The sequence below is a fragment of the Musca autumnalis genome, unplaced genomic scaffold, assembly GCF_047663935.1.
Source record: "Musca autumnalis isolate F117 unplaced genomic scaffold, ASM4766393v1 scaffold_2, whole genome shotgun sequence".
In the NCBI taxonomy this organism is placed as follows: Eukaryota; Metazoa; Arthropoda; class Insecta; order Diptera; family Muscidae; genus Musca; species Musca autumnalis.
In genome coordinates this window covers 83,443,880-83,463,166 of record NW_027411755.1, presented here as the reverse complement: position 1 = coordinate 83,463,166, position 19,287 = coordinate 83,443,880, and the positions used below count along the sequence as shown (strand labels likewise).

Below are 19,287 nucleotides of genomic sequence, written 5' to 3'. Positions count from 1 at the left end.
GAGACCAAATAGCGGAAAACCATATTTAGGTTTTGTTTTGTTAGATCGAGTTCAGTTTTAATGGCCTCATCTGAACATACGTAATTACTTATTTACTTACTTAGCTGGCTTTTTACAGAACATTTGTTTCGTAAGCCGAACTAAGAAAAGATCACCAATCCTCCCTGTTTACTGCTGTATTTTCCCAATCAGGGATATGTAGCTTTCTGATGTGTCTTTCACGAAGCTTTGGCGTTACAGATTTGCGTGAACCTGCATGCGGCCCATATTTATATGCCTTTTTAGCGTGTTCATCACCACTCATTCTTATGACATGGCAATCGTTGTCTCTCGTTTCGTTCAACTATATTGATGTCGTTGTGTAGTTGATACAGCTCGTTATTCATACGACGTTGATATTCGCCGTCATCGCAGATTGGCCCGTAGATCTTTCGAAGAATTTTTCTCCCGAACTCACCAAGCACTGCTATTCTATTGTTCTTCGTATTTCACAATTGATTTTGTTTGTTGTGTTTATGGTGGTGCCAAGTTGACGAAGTCCTTTACTACCTCAAAATTGTAATTACGTAAATTACGCGTCGATACCGTCAACTTGGTTTTATCTACGTTTACTGCCAGAACGACTTTAGCAGATTCCCTTTCGACTTTTGCAAAGGTAACAGTAAATTCCTTTCAAGGCTGCTTTTTAATCGACAAAAAGATGGAAGGTGTTGATCTGTATTTCTTGGGTCTTTTCCAGGATTTGTCTCAGGGTAAATATCTGGTCAATGGTGAATTTGCCCGATCTAAAGCCGCACTGATAGGGTCCAATTATTTCATTAACCATAGGCTTTAATCGCTCACACAATGTGCCAGATACTATCTTATATGCAATAGGGAGTAAACTTATGCCCCTGTAATTAGAGCACAGAGTCTTATTTCCCTTCTTGTGGACTGGACATAGGATGTTCACGTTCCAATCGTCGGGTACGTGTTCTTCCTGCCAGATGGTGCTAACTAGCTGATGCATACACCTTATCAGCGTGTCGCCTCCGGTTTTGTAACAGCTCGGCTGGTAGGACATCGGCTCCTGCTGCCTTATTATTCTTCAGGTTTATTGCTGTATTTACCTCATCTTGGCCGGGCGGTATACATTCAATACCATCTTCTGGGGTTGGACCTGTGGTATCTTCGTTAGTATTGGATACCATCAGTTTGAAAAAATGCTCTTTCCATATCCTGAACACACTATCTGTATCAGTTACCAAATTACCTTGCTGGTTTCTACAGGAGGATGTGCCTGTAACAAAGCCATCCGTTTGATGCTTCACCCTTTGGTAGAACTTTCGGAGTTCATTCTGTCTCCTGTACATCTCGATTTTTTCACACTCCCGCTTTTCCATTTCTCTATTTTTCCTGTGGAAAAGACATTTCCCCTCTCCTCTATTCTTCCGATACCTCCCTCGTGCGCTATGCGTTTCTACTGATTGTAGAATAGCCCTATATGCCGCATTTCTCTTCGGGAGCAGCACGACACTCCTGGTCATACCACGGGTTCCTTGGTGGAAGTCTCTGGTATCCAAGTATGGATATTGCTGTTGTTTGCATGGAGTGGGCAATATTTTGCCATTGTGCTGGTATGTTATCGGGACGGGGAGTGCTTTCATTAAGCAATTGGGCTAGTTGAGTCGAATATGCTGGGGCTGTATTTGTGTTTGCAGCTTACCGATGTCCAACTTCCGTGTTGTGTCTGTTCGTGTTTTGTTTGCTACGTTTAACCGGGTGCGTACCTTTGCTGCAACAAGGTAGTGGTTCGAGTCTATGTTTGCTCCTCGGAACGATAGTACATACAAATGCCCGATGATTGCCTTCCATCCATCACAATGTGACCAATTTGATTTCTTTGATCTGGAGACAGCCAGATGCCCTTATGAATATCGAGATGCTTAAATCTGGTACTGCTAACTACCATATGAAGTCTGTCAGCATCATTCCATTATCAGATTTTTCACTAGGGAGACTGAATTTCCCGACTGTTGGGCCAAAGATATTTTCCTTTCCAATTTTGGCATTAAAATCGCCTAGAATAATTTTAATGTCATGGGCAGGGCAACGGACATATGTTTCTTCTAAGCGCTCGTAGAATATATCTTTGGTCTGTTCGTCCTTGTCATCGGTTGGAGCATGAGCGCAGATAAAGCAAATGTTGAAGAATTTTCCTTTTTCCGTATTGTAGCAAGTCTTTTATTCACTGGGGTGAATCTGGAGACCAGATGTTTTAACCTCCTACAGACTACAAAACCGCAACTAAACTCATGTTTTGTGTCATGGAAGCTATAATACAGTGCGTCACCTTTAGGTGTTGTTGTGACGACTATCCCAATCCATCGTATTTCCTGTATGACAGTTATTTCGGCCTTGTACTTTTCAATACATCTGCCAGCCAGGACTGCCAGATTATTTTCTATTTTATAAAATCGTCAAAAAGTAAAATACGCATGTTTAGATATATTTAAATATCTTTTTTATTAAAAGAAACATATACTGGATTTTCAAGTTATTAAACATGTCTTTGCTTCAGATAAGTAAATTAAAGTAGAAAGTTTTCTATTTTATAAATAAATATGTCAATAAGCATTTCATCATTGATTAAGTTATTCATTTTATAAATATATGAGTTTATCATTTTTAAACAAGTCGGGTTTAATCAATGCACAGTGGGCAAATTTCCGAAAAAAAACTGGCCAAAACTCGAAAAACAATTATATCAATTTACACTAAGTAGTGTCAAATATTGTTGATAGGATCCCTCTGCGTTTAGTTTTAAAAAATATATACGCATCCTGTTTAGTAAGTGGGCATAAGAACAGGTCAAAGTGACCCTATTTGGGAATTTTTTATTATATTATAATATCCAAAATAAACAACGGATTTTAAATAGTTTTTGTTGTAATGGTAATGAAACGTATGTGAAACGAATTTAAAATGTTCAGTGTCGCCAACGAAGTCCGCGTTTTTTAATAATTGATGTCCAAGTATTGATTTTTTCAAGGTAAATTTTCACAATAAATGATGAAAATAGTTGTGAGTAAATCGAGTTGAGCTGTGTACCTTATTATTTCATAAAAAAAGGGACGACTTTTTTAAATGGTTTTATTTATTCTTGGGTCAAATTTAGTAATTCAAATTTCACCCTCTTCCTGTCAACCGATTAATCTGAAATTTTGTATACACTTTGGATTTTGGTGACAATACAATTATGTTTATTCATTATCATTATAAATTCAAGATGGCCGCCGCTACAAAATGGCGGATAACGTAGGTTTTACCAATCCCATCAATATGGGTATCAAATTAAAGGGCTCAACAAGCTGAATACAATATACTATAAAAAATTGAAATCCAAGATGGCGGCCGCTACAAAATGGCGGATAACGTAGGTTTTATCAATCCCATCAATATGGGTATCAAATGAAAGTGATCAACCAGTAGAATACAATGTACTATATAAAATTAAAATCCAAGATGGCGGCCTCTACAAAATGGCGGATAACTTAGGTTTTATCAATCCCATCAACATGGGTATCAAATGAAAGGTCTCTACAAGTAGAATACAATTTACTATGCAAAATTGAAATCTAAGATGGCCGCCGCTACCAAATGGCTGATAAAAATTTTTTTATCAATCCCACCAATATGGGTATCAAATAACAGGGCTTGACAAGAAGAATACAGTGCACTATACAACCTCAATATTTAAGATGGGCGCAGCCACTAAATGGCGTATAATTAAGATTTAAATTTTGTTTTTCAAAATAGTCAGGCTTAATCCCATAGTCGTTGTTTTAATATTTTATTTAAACAACTTTAATTTATTAGTGGAAAAAAATTGGCAATTAACAAAATAGAAGTCGTCATCCCAAACAAAAAACGCCAACCCTCCTAATTGTGAGACCGGGCACCGTCAAAATGTTGTTTATTGCTGTAGTATGCAATACCAACAAATTAGTTATGTGTTTTTTCGTCGAGAATAGACGAACGCATAGCAGTGGGAAAAATTTGGTTTTGTTTGCAAGTGAAGTTGCTAGAGTTTAGGTAGTGCCAAAGAAATTCTCGATCAGAGTGTTTCTTTGCGCACGTATCTATTTGAGCTAGCAATTGACACTTGGGTATAAAAAGTTTCTTGTTGAAAAACAAGAAATAATTGAACTGATGAAGATCTGTGGCGAGATCTGAAACTATAGTATTCCCTGCCTTACCGATTGGTAAACACCGCCAATTTTTTTCCACTAATAAATTAAAGTTGTTTTAATAAAATATTAAAACAACGACTATGGGATTAAGCCTGACTATTTTGAAAAACAAAATAGAAGTCGTCATCCCAAACAAAAAACGCCAACCCTCCTAATTAAGATTTAAATTTAGAAATTGAATCTGTAATTTAGGTATCTGATTAATCCAGCCTGAATCCACCACCCAAGTCAAGATTGTTTATCGTGTTGAGGATTGTGTGGCGTTAGGGTGGCTAAAAATGATACGTTGTTAGCGGTACACCACCCAAGTTAAGGTGAAAGGTTAAAACGCGCCGAGAACTGTATGGCATTAGGGTGGATAAAAATGGTATGTCGTTAGGGTTTTCCCCTCAAGACTCAGGCGCATCTTGTTGTACATAGCCTTGCCCCTTTATTGGACCTCTGGGGGGTCGACCGTTTAAATGTCCATTACTCGTGGGAACAAAATGGTAAAAAATATATAAAAAATACAAACACAAATAAAACAGAAACTGCAACACAACGTAAACGAAGGCTTCAAAAAGCGAAAGAAAAGTATAAAGCAAAACGAGCTAAAGAAAGTGAAGGTGATAGAAATAGTCGATTACAGAAACGGCAGGAACAATTAGCGTCAAAAACACCTGAGCAATATAAGGCCAGGTTAAAAAAGCAACGTCAGCGATATACACAAATGACGGCGTCAGAAACGCCTGAAGAATATGAAGCCAGGTTAACAAAGCAACGTGAGCGACACACACAGATGATAGCGTCAGAAACGCCTGAAGAATATGAAGCCAGGTTAACAAAACAACGGGAGCGATACACACAGATGTGTGTTGCCTTTAATACTATCATGGGCTTCTACAATACATAAAATGCAGGCCAGCACTGTGGATCACGCAGTCGTATACTTAGGTGCGAAACTGTTTGAAGAAGGTCAAACCTACGTGGTTCTTAGTAGAGTAAGATCTTTGCAGGGACTACGTATAAAGGAGTTGGACTGCAATAAACTAACGGGCAAGAAACCTTGCAATAATGAAGCACTAAATGAATTAAACAGGATGCGAAATAAAAACTAAAAACTAGAAAATTAAAATAGGTAAAAAAACTTTTTAAGTTAAACGGTTTTATGTTAAACATACATTGCAATGTTTAAGTTAAATGTACTTAAAACCAAAAAATAATAAAATAGATACAGTCGTGGGAATTATAAACATATGCATAGACTAGACTAAAATAAAACCGTGGGGCACGTCAATTGTCTACAATCGTTGATTAAAATGTTTGTTTTGTAATGTTACACTATAATTAGGCAGTTGTTCAACCGACAACGATGGACGTGTGATAACTAGGGCTAGAATGTCGAAACAAGCTAGCAAGATCGATTATAAGCGAGTTTTACTTTGTCGATTAAAGACAAACTACGAGCAGTGAAACGATTCCTCGCCAGCCAGCAGTGTGAATGTCCAACGATAAACTAGTTGAAACATCTCTTTTATTTACATGGAGTGTATAACTATTGGAATTTCCATGAGCAAGAAAATAGTAAGTAATTATCTCACCGTCTGCGGGCCAACTGCCTAACGACGAATTAAACGATTCTTCTATCGCACATTAAGTCGATAATTTGTAGACAATTGACGTTCCCCACGGTTTTATTTTAGTCTAGTCTATGCATATGTTTATAATTCCCACGACTGTATCTATTTTATAATTTTTTGCTTTTTAGTACATTTAACTTAAACATTGCAATGTATGTTTAACATAAAACCGTTTAACATAAAAAGTTTTTTTACCTATTTTTATTTACAAACACAATATGCCTCTTTCTCTCTGGGACCCATATAAGCAACCAACATTTCTGATCAAAATTGCGACCTGTAGCGTGATTGCAAAAAAGTGGATGAATTGGGTGCATTACCGACTATTGTGGTATCTCCCTTGTTTGACCACATTCGCCAACCTACTTTACACCAATGTAAAGGTAATATTTTCTTCTTCCATTGACAGGCTTTGCCGTTGAAATACCCCAACTAGAAACCGATATATTCACAAAGAATAAAACTTTGAATTTGTCTCCACATGAGTTTTTCCCCATCCCGACCCCTAAACATTATCCGACTATCACCAAAATCAATAGGCCTCTTCATCTGTGGGTCCCCCATCAAACCCCAAAATTTCATAACTATCCGATCAAAATTCCAACCTGTAGCGTGATTACAATGGCTTTCCTTTTGGAATACTCCTACCAGAAGCGGACATATTCGTATAAGAAAAAAACGTTGACTTTTCTCCACATAAGCTCTTTGCTTATTCCGACTCCTGAATATTATCCGACCATCACCAAACTTAATAGGCTTCTACCTCTCTGGGACGCGCATCAACTTCCAAAAAATTCGTGACGATCCTATCAAAATTGCGACCTGTAGCGTGATTACAAAAAAATCGGAAAATGGGATGCATTACCGACTATTGCGATATCTCTGTTGTTTGACAACCTACAACAGCCTACTTTACATCGATGTAAAGGTGATATTTTCTACTTTCCTTGCCAGGTTTTGCTTTTGATATACAGTAGTTTTGACTTAGCTGCCAAAACAAGTTTTGTACGCATTTTGTGGCAGCAAAGCGAATTTCGCACTTATCTTTAATATTTTTAGCTGCCAAAAAGTGGCAGTTATCCGATTCGTTCACCTGCCAAAGAATTGGCTCTTCATGTAATATTCAGCTTCAGATTTCTTGATATCCGAAAACTATTTGGAGAGGAATAGCGAAAAATTAAAAACATATAATCAAAAAGCTTATTTTGTATCAGCTGAAAGAACCAAAATGGAATTAAATAACAATTACTATCGTTATACTTGCTTCCACATCTGTCATTCAATTTCTGTGTAATCTGCAGGTGACAAAATAAATATGTCTTGAACCTGAAGATGTGATATGAGAGAAGTCCCCTTGTCCCTTCTGCGATGTTTGTGGAATAATTAATAATTATTATTAATTATTATTAGATTCACATTGTCAGTTTTGTTGAGATATGTATTATTTTATTGTTGTAAAATAACTCCAGTTTAATCTCGGGTTTTGTTTTTAAATTTTTAAAACAAAAAGTTTTATTTAAAGTGGAATGTAGTTAAAATTGATTTAATTTTGGGAACGGCAAATAATACTAGTTTTGTCCAACGCCACTTGGACTCATCAGTTCTTTGCATTGAAACAAAGAACTCTTCCCCAATTTTATGACGACCAGAGCTCAAGAATAAACGTAACCGATGAATTTGTTTAAATGCGAATTCATCAGAAACATTTAAAAAATCTCGTAGGAGCATATGTAAACCGAAATTAAATCAATTTTAAATACATCCCACTTTAAATAAAACTTGTTGTTTTAAAATTTTAAAAACAACAGAACCCGAGATTAAACTGTTATTATTTTACAACAATAAATTAATTATTATTATATGTTCGTAGAAAGTCTTCCCACGACTAAAAAAGCCTAATTATTTTTTTTTCCATAATATCATAGGTTGTCTACAAATGATCAACAAAAAACAGTTTCCTTCTGTACAAAAGAACCTGTACATGAGTTAGCAACTGTCGCATGACGTGATTTTAGTTTTGGCTGGTAAATACAAATTTCTCTGTGAAAATGCGTTAATTTTTCCAAATATTGTTGGTAGTTAAATAAAATTCGCACATAGATGATTAGCAGTTAAAAGTGTAATTTGCATTGAAAATTTGACAAAAATGCAAATATTTTAGTTTTTTGGCAGGAAAATCAAATTCGCACTAAAACGATTGGCAGCAAAATCAAAACTACTGGTCACGATCACATAAAAAAATTCCACACATGGTCGTCCCAGTATAGCCCTCTCGAACTCTACCAGAATGATCTTCATGATTTTTACACCATACTATTCATATGAAGAAAATTTGCCTCATCAAAACAATGGTTTAAGACCCCAAATACTCGTATGTTTGTACGAAATCCGTTTCACACTGGAGTCGATTGGCGTCTGGCTGGGGTGCATGAAAGCCTCTAACAGATCAACCGATACGTTGTTAGCGGTACACCACCCAAGTTAAGGTGAAAGGTTAAAACGCGCCGAGAACTGTATGGCATTAGGGTGGATAAAAATGGTATGTCGTTAGGGTTTTCCCCTCAAGACTCAGGCGCATCTTGTTGTACATAGCCTTGCCCCTTTATTGGACCTCTGGGGGGTCGACCGTTTAAATGTCCATTACTCGTGGGAACAAAATGGTAAAAAATATATAAAAAATACAAACACAAATAAAACAGAAACTGCAACACAACGTAAACGAAGGCTTCAAAAAGCGAAAGAAAAGTATAAAGCAAAACGAGCTAAAGAAAGTGAAGGTGATAGAAATAGTCGATTACAGAAACGGCAGGAACAATTAGCGTCAAAAACACCTGGGCAATATAAGGCCAGGTTAAAAAAGCAACGTCAGCGATATACACAAATGACGGCGTCAGAAACGCCTGAAGAATATGAAGCCAGGTTAACAAAGCAACGTGAGCGACACACACAGATGATAGCGTCAGAAACGCCTGAAGAATATGAAGCCAGGTTAACAAAACAACGGGAGCGATACACACAGATGTGTGTTGCCTTTAATACTATCATGGGCTTCTACAATACATAAAATGCAGGCCAGCACTGTGGATCACGCAGTCGTATACTTAGGTGCGAAACTGTTTGAAGAAGGTCAAACCTACGTGGTTCTTAGTAGAGTAAGATCTTTGCAGGGACTACGTATAAAGGAGTTGGACTGCAATAAACTAACGGGCAAGAAACCTTGCAATAATGAAGCACTAAATGAATTAAACAGGATGCGAAATAAAAACTAAAAACTAGAAAATTAAAATAGGTAAAAAAACTTTTTAAGTTAAACGGTTTTATGTTAAACATACATTGCAATGTTTAAGTTAAATGTACTTAAAACCAAAAAATAATAAAATAGATACAGTCGTGGGAATTATAAACATATGCATAGACTAGACTAAAATAAAACCGTGGGGCACGTCAATTTTCTACAATCGTTGATTAAAATGTTTGTTTTGTAATGTTACACTATAATTAGGCAGTTGTTCAACCGACAACGATGGACGTGTGATAACTAGGGCTAGAATGTCGAAACAAGCTAGCAAGATCGATTATAAGCGAGTTTTACTTTGTCGATTAAAGACAAACTACGAGCAGTGAAACGATTCCTCGCCAGCCAGCAGTGTGAATGTCCAACGATAAACTAGTTGAAACATCTCTTTTATTTACATGGAGTGTATAACTATTGGAATTTCCATGAGCAAGAAAATAGTAAGTAATTATCTCACCGTCTGCGGGCCAACTGCCTAACGACGAATTAAACGATTCTTCTATCGCACATTAAGTCGATAATTTGTAGACAATTGACGTTCCCCACGGTTTTATTTTAGTCTAGTCTATGCATATGTTTATAATTCCCACGACTGTATCTATTTTATAATTTTTTGCTTTTTAGTACATTTAACTTAAACATTGCAATGTATGTTTAACATAAAACCGTTTAACATAAAAAGTTTTTTTACCTATTTTTATTTACAAACACAATATGCCTCTTTCTCTCTGGGACCCATATAAGCAACCAACATTTCTGATCAAAATTGCGACCTGTAGCGTGATTGCAAAAAAGTGGATGAATTGGGTGCATTACCGACTATTGTGGTATCTCCCTTGTTTGACCACATTCGCCAACCTACTTTACACCAATGTAAAGGTAATATTTTCTTCTTCCATTGACAGGCTTTGCCGTTGAAATACCCCAACTAGAAACCGATATATTCACAAAGAATAAAACTTTGAATTTGTCTCCACATGAGTTTTTCCCCATCCCGACCCCTAAACATTATCCGACTATCACCAAAATCAATAGGCCTCTTCATCTGTGGGTCCCCCATCAAACCCCAAAATTTCATAACTATCCGATCAAAATTCCAACCTGTAGCGTGATTACAATGGCTTTCCTTTTGGAATACTCCTACCAGAAGCGGACATATTCGTATAAGAAAAAAACGTTGACTTTTCTCCACATAAGCTCTTTGCTTATTCCGACTCCTGAATATTATCCGACCATCACCAAACTTAATAGGCTTCTACCTCTCTGGGACGCGCATCAACTTCCAAAAAATTCGTGACGATCCTATCAAAATTGCGACCTGTAGCGTGATTACAAAAAAATCGGAAAATGGGATGCATTACCGACTATTGCGATATCTCTGTTGTTTGACAACCTACAACAGCCTACTTTACATCGATGTAAAGGTGATATTTTCTACTTTCCTTGCCAGGTTTTGCTTTTGATATACAGTAGTTTTGACTTAGCTGCCAAAACAAGTTTTGTACGCATTTTGTGGCAGCAAAGCGAATTTCGCACTTATCTTTAATATTTTTAGCTGCCAAAAAGTGGCAGTTATCCGATTCGTTCACCTGCCAAAGAATTGGCTCTTCATGTAATATTCAGCTTCAGATTTCTTGATATCCGAAAACTATTTGGAGAGGAATAGCGAAAAATTAAAAACATATAATCAAAAAGCTTATTTTGTATCAGCTGAAAGAACCAAAATGGAATTAAATAACAATTACTATCGTTATACTTGCTTCCACATCTGTCATTCAATTTCTGTGTAATCTGCAGGTGACAAAATAAATATGTCTTGAACCTGAAGATGTGATATGAGAGAAGTCCCCTTGTCCCTTCTGCGATGTTTGTGGAATAATTAATAATTATTATTAATTATTATTAGATTCACATTGTCAGTTTTGTTGAGATATGTATTATTTTATTGTTGTAAAATAACTCCAGTTTAATCTCGGGTTTTGTTTTTAAATTTTTAAAACAAAAAGTTTTATTTAAAGTGGAATGTAGTTAAAATTGATTTAATTTTGGGAACGGCAAATAATACTAGTTTTGTCCAACGCCACTTGGACTCATCAGTTCTTTGCATTGAAACAAAGAACTCTTCCCCAATTTTATGACGACCAGAGCTCAAGAATAAACGTAACCGATGAATTTGTTTAAATGCGAATTCATCAGAAACATTTAAAAAATCTCGTAGGAGCATATGTAAACCGAAATTAAATCAATTTTAAATACATCCCACTTTAAATAAAACTTGTTGTTTTAAAATTTTAAAAACAACAGAACCCGAGATTAAACTGTTATTATTTTACAACAATAAATTAATTATTATTATATGTTCGTAGAAAGTCTTCCCACGACTAAAAAAGCCTAATTATTTTTTTTCCATAATATCATAGGTTGTCTACAAATGATCAACAAAAAACAGTTTCCTTCTGTACAAAAGAACCTGTACATGAGTTAGCAACTGTCGCATGACGTGATTTTAGTTTTGGCTGGTAAATACAAATTTCTCTGTGAAAATGCGTTAATTTTTCCAAATATTGTTGGTAGTTAAATAAAATTCGCACATAGATGATTAGCAGTTAAAAGTGTAATTTGCATTGAAAATTTGACAAAAATGCAAATATTTTAGTTTTTTGGCAGGAAAATCAAATTCGCACTAAAACGATTGGCAGCAAAATCAAAACTACTGGTCACGATCACATAAAAAAATTCCACACATGGTCGTCCCAGTATAGCCCTCTCGAACTCTACCAGAATGATCTTCATGATTTTTACACCATACTATTCATATGAAGAAAATTTGCCTCATCAAAACAATGGTTTAAGACCCCAAATACTCGTATGTTTGTACGAAATCCGTTTCACACTGGAGTCGATTGGCGTCTGGCTGGGGTGCATGAAAGCCTCTAACAGATCAACCGATTTGGTCCAATATTTTATACAAATGATATCAAGTTCGAACATGGGCCTCCCTCCAAAAAATTCAAAATATTTCGCAAAAATGGTGCACACAATAGCTCTCAAAGGGAGTAACCGATTTGATCCATACTTTGCACATGGTGATATTTGTACCAGACATACATATGTATGTAGATCATGTCCGAATATGGACTACATATATCGGTCCACTCCCACACAAAATTTTGGAATAGTGGAGTTTTTTATTTTGCAGCACATACACATAATAAAATACCTGAACCCCGTCATATGCAGACTATTGGCGACACTACATGTCAAATTCAAGCACGCATTTATAACAACAGCGAAATCGAATTTTCTGAAGAAAAAATGTGTAATGAAACTAACAATGAAAAATCTGCAGTATACACGTACATTAGGGGTAAGAAATCCAAAAAAAAAAATATTTTTTTTTGGCCACTCTAACATACTCTCATACACACACTGCATATTGACAAAAAAGATCTTCTTATTCTTCATTCAAAGATCACAATTTAATGGGGTTACATTGTAATGCGTGTGCATTTGCCATGTATTCTCTTCTCGAGTAGCATATGAACATGTAAAGATCAACATATTTCAAGGTTAAATTGGTTACAATAAACAAACCACCGCCACCGCAATACCTAAAGTAAAGTCTTTGTAAAAAAACGTGCATGAAAGCTAAGGGATTTGTGCGATTTTCGAATGCCAGTTATTGATATTTTCTTGTTCTTCATCATTATCAGGGGTGGACAAGCAAATAAGACACACAAGAAAAACATTTTTAACAATCAAGAAACGTGAGGCTTTTGAAAGAGAATCGACACATTAAGGCCCTTTACTTTAGTCAATCTTTTGGAAAGGAAACTTTTTGAAATTATGTATTTATTTATGTTTTTATACCCTCCACTATAGTATGGATGGTATATTAAGTTTGTTTTTCTGTTTGTAATACATTAAAATATACACTTCCGACCCTATAAGGTATATATATTCTTGATCAGGATAAAATTCTGAGTCGATGTAGCCATGTCATGTTGTAATCGCTCTAGTGTCCACAATAATTGAGCTAGGCAGGTCTAGCTCGAAGATGGGCTATATCGGCCCACGTTTTGTTATAGCCACCATATAACGGTACCTCCTGATTTTCGGTATTTTTAAGGTTTTAGCTACAATTTTTAACCGAACCAGCTGTAATTTGACATTTAAGGTTCTTAGGTGTCACAACACTACACCACCATAAACTGTCAACATAGGTCCAGGTTTAAGTAAGTATAACCCCCATATAACGATACCTCCGGATTTTCGGTATTTTGAGGGTGTTAGTAGAGTTGTGCCAATTGAACTATATTAAACGACCTAGTTCACAATCTAGTTCAAGGGACACCGGTCGTTTGTATGAACAAACTGCGTATGATTAATATCACGCGTTAGTTTGTATGACGTTGCTCATACGTTTTAGAACTAGGACAGTGAACTAGATCGTTCAATTGCCCAACTCTAGGTGTGAGCTAAACTTTTTTACCGAGCAAGTTGTTATTTGACATTTAGGGTTCTTAGGGGTCATAAAACATCTCCTCCAAAAATTTTCAACATGGCCCGCATATACCGGTACCTCCCGAGTTTCGATATTTTGAGAATTTTAGCTATAATTTTTAACCGAACTAGCTGTAAATTTACATTTAAGCTTTTCATGGTCACAAAATTTCTCCACCAAAATTCGTCAACATAGGTTTATGTTTTGGTATAGCCCCCGTATAACGGTACCTCCCTGTTTTCGGTATTTTGAGCATTTTAGCTAAAATTTTTAGTCGTACTATCTGTAATTTGACATTTGATGTTGTCAGTAGTCCGGATACCTCCCGAATTTCGGTATTTTAAGAGTTTTAGCTACAATTTTTAATTCAACTAGCTGTAGTTTGACATTTGAGGTTCTCTGTGGTCATAACTAGCTGTAATTTGAAATTTGAAACTTCTTTACTAACATAGGTCCATGTTTTGGTATAGCTCCCATATAAGGGTATCTTGAGGGTCTTAGCTACATTGTTTGACGGAACTACCCGTAATTTGACTTTTGAGGTTCCCTGCAGTTGTAAAACTTTTCCACAAAATGCCTTACAGCTGGCTAAACACATTTTTATACCCTCCACCATAGTATGGAGGGTATATTAAGTTTGTTTTTCCGTTTGTAACGCATTGAAATACTCATTTGCGACCCTATAAAGTATATATATTCTTGATCAGGGTAAAATTCTAAGTCGATCTGAGCACGTCCGTCCGTCCGTCCGTCTGTGGTAATCACTCTAGCATCCACAAAAATGGAGATAGGACGCTGAAATTTTGGGAAAATGCGTCTTTTGTTTGCAGGCAGGTCAAGTTCGATGATGGGCTATATCGGTCCACGTTTTGGTATAGCCCCCATATAACGGTACCCCCCGATTTACGGTATTTTGACGTTTTTAGCTACATTTTCAGACCGATTTGGCTATAATTTGACATTTAGGGTTCTTAAGTGGCAGTAAACATATATTACAAAACTTGTGGACATAGGTCCACGTTTTGGTATAGCCCCCATATAACGGTACCCCCCGATTTGCGGTATTTTGACGTTTTTAGCTACATTTTTAGACCGATTTAGCTATAATTTGACATTTAGGGTTCTTAAGTATCAATAAACTTATATAAAAAAAGTTGTTGACATAGGTCCACGTTTTGGTATAGCCACCATATAACGGTACCCCCCGATTTGCGGTATTTTGACGTTTTTAGCTACATTTTCAGACCGATTTGGCTATAATTTGACATTTAGGGTTCTTAAGTGTTAATAAACTTATATATTAGAAGTTGTGGACATAGGTCCACGTTTTGGTATAGCCCCCATATAACGGTACCCCCCGATTTGCGGTATTTTGACGTTTTTAGCTACATTTTCAGACCGATTTGGCTATAATTTGACATTTAGGGTTCTTAAGTGTTAATAAACTTATATATTAGAAGTTGTGGACATAGGTCCACGTTTTGGTATAGCCTCCATATAACGGTGCCCCCCGGTTTGCGGTATTTTGACGTTTTTAGCTACATTTTCAGGCCGATGTAGCTATAATTTGACATTTAGGGTTCTTAAATGTCAATAAACTTATATAACGAAAGTTGTGGACATAGGTCCACGTTTTGGTATAGGCTCCATATAACGGTACCCCCCGATTTACGGTATTTTGACGTTTTTAGCTACATTTGCAGACCGATTTGGCTATAATTTGACATTTAGGGCCCTTAAGTGGCAGTAAACATATATAACAAAACTTGTGGACATAGGTCCACGTTTTGGTATAGCCCCCATATAACGGTACCCCCCGATTTGCGGTATTTTGACGTTTTTAGCTACATTTTTAGACCGATTTAGCTATAATTTGACATTTAGGGTTCTTAAGTATCAATAAACTTATATAACAAAAGTTGTGGACATAGGTCCACGTTTTGGTATAGCCCCCATATAACGGTACCCCCCGATATACGGTATTTTGACGTTTTTAGCTACATTATCAGACCGATGTAGCTATAATGTGACATTTAGGGTTCTTAAATGTCAATAAACTTATATAACAAAAGTTGTGGACATAGGTCCACGTTTTGGTATAGCCCCCATATAACGGTACCCCCCGATTTACGGTATTTTGACGGTTTTAGCTACATTTGACATTTAGGGTTCTTAAGTGTAACTTAACTTATATAACAAAAGTTGGGGACCTAGGTCCACGTTTTGGTATAGCCCCCATATAACACGTTTTTATCTACATTTTCAGACCGATTTAGCTATCAATTGATATTTAGGGTTCTTAAATGTCAATAAACTTATATAACTAGTGGACATAGGTCCATGTTTTGGAATAGCCCCCATATAACGTTACCGCCCGATTGCAGGTATTTTGAGAATTTTACCAACAAGTTTTAACCGAATTATCTGTAATTTGAACATTTGACATTTGAAATTCTTAGTGGTCACCACACCTCTCCACCAAAAATTGTCAAGAAAGCCCCCATATAACGGTACCTGCCGATTTTCAGTAATTTGATGATTTTAGCTACAATATTAAACCGAACTAGCAGGTCAGAACTCAGTGGTCAGAACACCCCTCCATCAAAAATTGTCAACATAGGTCCATGTTCGGATATAGCTCCCATGTAACGGTACCTCCCAATTTTCAGAAATTTGACAATTTTAGCTACAATTTTTAACAGAACTAACTGTAATTTGACATTTGAAGGTTGTAGTGGTCACCACACATCTGCATCAACAATCTTCAACATAGCCCCAATATAACGATACTTCCCGATTTTCGGTACTTTGAGGATTTTACTTAAAATGTTTAATCGAACGTAGGACCGTGTTTTTGTATAGCCCCAAAACAAACCTCCCGATTTTCCGTACCTTAGCTTTATTTTTTGGACGAACTTTCTGTAATCTGAAATTTAAAAGTCAACAAAAATTCTGCAACAAAAATTTTTCATTTAACTTCATATTTTCGTATAGCCCAGATACCTCCGAACTAGCTGTTAATGACATTTGAAGTTCCCACGTTATGTACCGATCTTCGATATTTTGAGGATTCTAGCTAAATTTTTTAACCGAATTAGGAGTTATTTGACATTAAAGGCTCCCATCAAAAACTGTCAACATAGGCCCATGTTTTATTATAACCCCTATATAACAGTACTTACCAATTTCTAGCCCACCAAAAATTGTCAACAGTTAGATATAGGCACCATAAAAAAGGGCCTCCCGACATTTTAACGTACTCACTTAAAGTTGGGGACAGGAATGAATATTTTATGGTGGAGGGTATGAAAAGTTCGGCCCGGCCGAACTTAATGCTTTTTTACTTGTTTAGATTAGATTAGGTAATTTATTCATTTGGGGTATCCATGGTCGAAAAATGTTTCCACCTAAAATTGTGAAAGGAAATTCCATTTTAATTAAGACTATTTTATGGTGGAATGTAGAACAATTTCGGCCCGGCCGAACTTTACGTTTTTTACTTAATGTAATGTGTAAAAATGTTCGAATTTTTACAGAAATTAGTTACTTAACTAGTTTATGACATGATTTTATCTAAAAAAAACAAAAAAACTTGATTTTAATGTATCGTGTCAAAACAATGTTTTCGAAACTGAAGAAAGGTTCTATAAGATGTTTTAGGTCCAAATGGACAACGGAACAAAGGTGATCTCGTTTTTTTTTTTTTTTTGCTAAAGAGGCCATCTACACGGCACTTAATACCTTCGTCATCCCCATCATTTGCGCTTGTATTCGCAACAGAACAGAAGCACGAGACAAGCAGCCATTAAAAAACAAGCGCTACGCATTCAGTATTCAAAATTACAAGATTCAAGCGGCTATGGAGAGTGCCTCCTCTACAGTGGCAATTGCAACTGCATTTAAATGCAATTGGCTATTTTATGCTTCGCCGATGTCCTCGTGAATCTACCGCAAGTTTTTTTCCCAAAATGTAATGGATTTTGAAGCTCGTTTGGGAGGAGTTCTGTGTCGAATCGTCTTCCATATGCAATGAAGCTCTTGTTTTGTCGATGCGATGGAATTTCCTATGTGATCCTGTGTAAAAATTCACAGAACATATCAAAGCGATCGATAAGTCACGTTTCTTGAGGCAGAATGACGTTGTTGTCGACAATCTTTTTGTTGCTATTACGTCGTTGACGATTGTTGTTGGGGTGTTTTTGGTCTGGTTCTTCATTATGTTGTCGCGTAATCGTTCTCATTGTTGTTGTTATACAATATGTATGTTATTGCCATTGTTGTTCGTTATGTCCAAAAAGGATATTTTAGTGCCGGCATTTTAATCTATGGATCACATGTCTGTCTGTGCATTCGTTCATTGAAATACTTTTAGGAATCTTCATTTTTTAATTTGAAAAATAAAATGCTTTGCATTTGCTGTGTGTTTATGTTGTACGCATTGATCAGTGAATACTGATTTGGGACATGTTGGTTATTGTAGAAAATTCGTATAGTTTTTAATTTGCCCACATTTATTCCTTTCAATTTTCGGTTTAGAAGGAAAGTTCAAAGAAAAACTTTGAACTTTCCTTAACTTTTCTTTCTTTCAATGAATGATCCACAGCAATTTTCAGTTCTACACTTTCTTTCTTTTCAATCCAAATCTCTTAAATAATTTGTTATAAATAATATATTTTATTTCATTTCTTTTTCAGACACAAAAAAGTCCATATACCCGATAATCAAGCACGATTTTACAATTGCGACCAATGCAAATTCAAGACAAAAATTAAGAGTCACATTAAACGGCATATGCGCTGCCATACTGGAGAAAAACCATATCAATGCCCATATTGTGATTTCCGTACCAATGTTTTGGAAAATCTTCGCAAACATGTTCTCAAAACGGATAAACATCCAGGAAAATTTATGTATGAATGTAAAATATGTGAAGAAGATGTAACTACTGGTCCGAAGGATGTCAAGGATTTATACAAAACCAACTCATTTACGGAATATCAGAAACACATGAATAAAGTCCATAATAAATTTGTTAAACCCGATACAATTTGTTGAGATAAAAATATATATTTTTAAAAACATTTTTTTCTATAGCCACAATATGAGGGGGGGTGCCACTTTTGGGATATTTAAATGGTGTTAGGTAATTATTGCCAACCGAGTTTGGTTTGCTTTAAAATTTGTCTTCATTGAATAGAAAATATTCTAGAAAACAATTCAGAGCATAGATCCTTGCTTTGGTCCCTCCCCCACATACATACGTCCACATACGTTAGTAAGTGAAAAAAATTTAGATTTTTTATTTTTAGATAGTGTCATTGATATAACATAAATTTTACAAGTTGAACGTATCGACTGAGGATACATTTATCTTATTACACGGTTCTGCAAATGAGTATATCACCTAAAAGCATCTGGTGCAACTATTCTTTGTTTTATGTACTTAACGATGTCCTAAGAAAACTGCTGCTATTTTTTCTATAAAATGTGAATGAAATTCATAAAACTATTAAAAGCAACATTTGTTGGTATTGGTGAACCCATTTTTGGATAACCGAAACCAACATTGACGTCTAATGCCGGTTCTTCTATCAAATTTTCAAAAATATAGATACATATATAAATATTCCAATGACT

General features: G+C 35.9%; 1 protein-coding gene across 1 annotated transcript in view; it reads left to right on the top strand.

Moving 5' to 3' along the window:
* LOC141394178 (uncharacterized) overlaps nt 1–18,729 on the top strand; it is a 322,066-nt gene extending 303,337 nt beyond the window's left edge. The window contains exon 7 of the mRNA XM_073968141.1: nt 18,345–18,729. Within this exon, the coding sequence (XP_073824242.1) occupies nt 18,345–18,705 (361 nt within the window). The 3' untranslated portion in view covers nt 18,706–18,729. The remainder of the gene's footprint in view (nt 1–18,344) is intronic.
* The last annotated feature ends 558 nt before the right edge of the window (nt 18,730–19,287 follow it).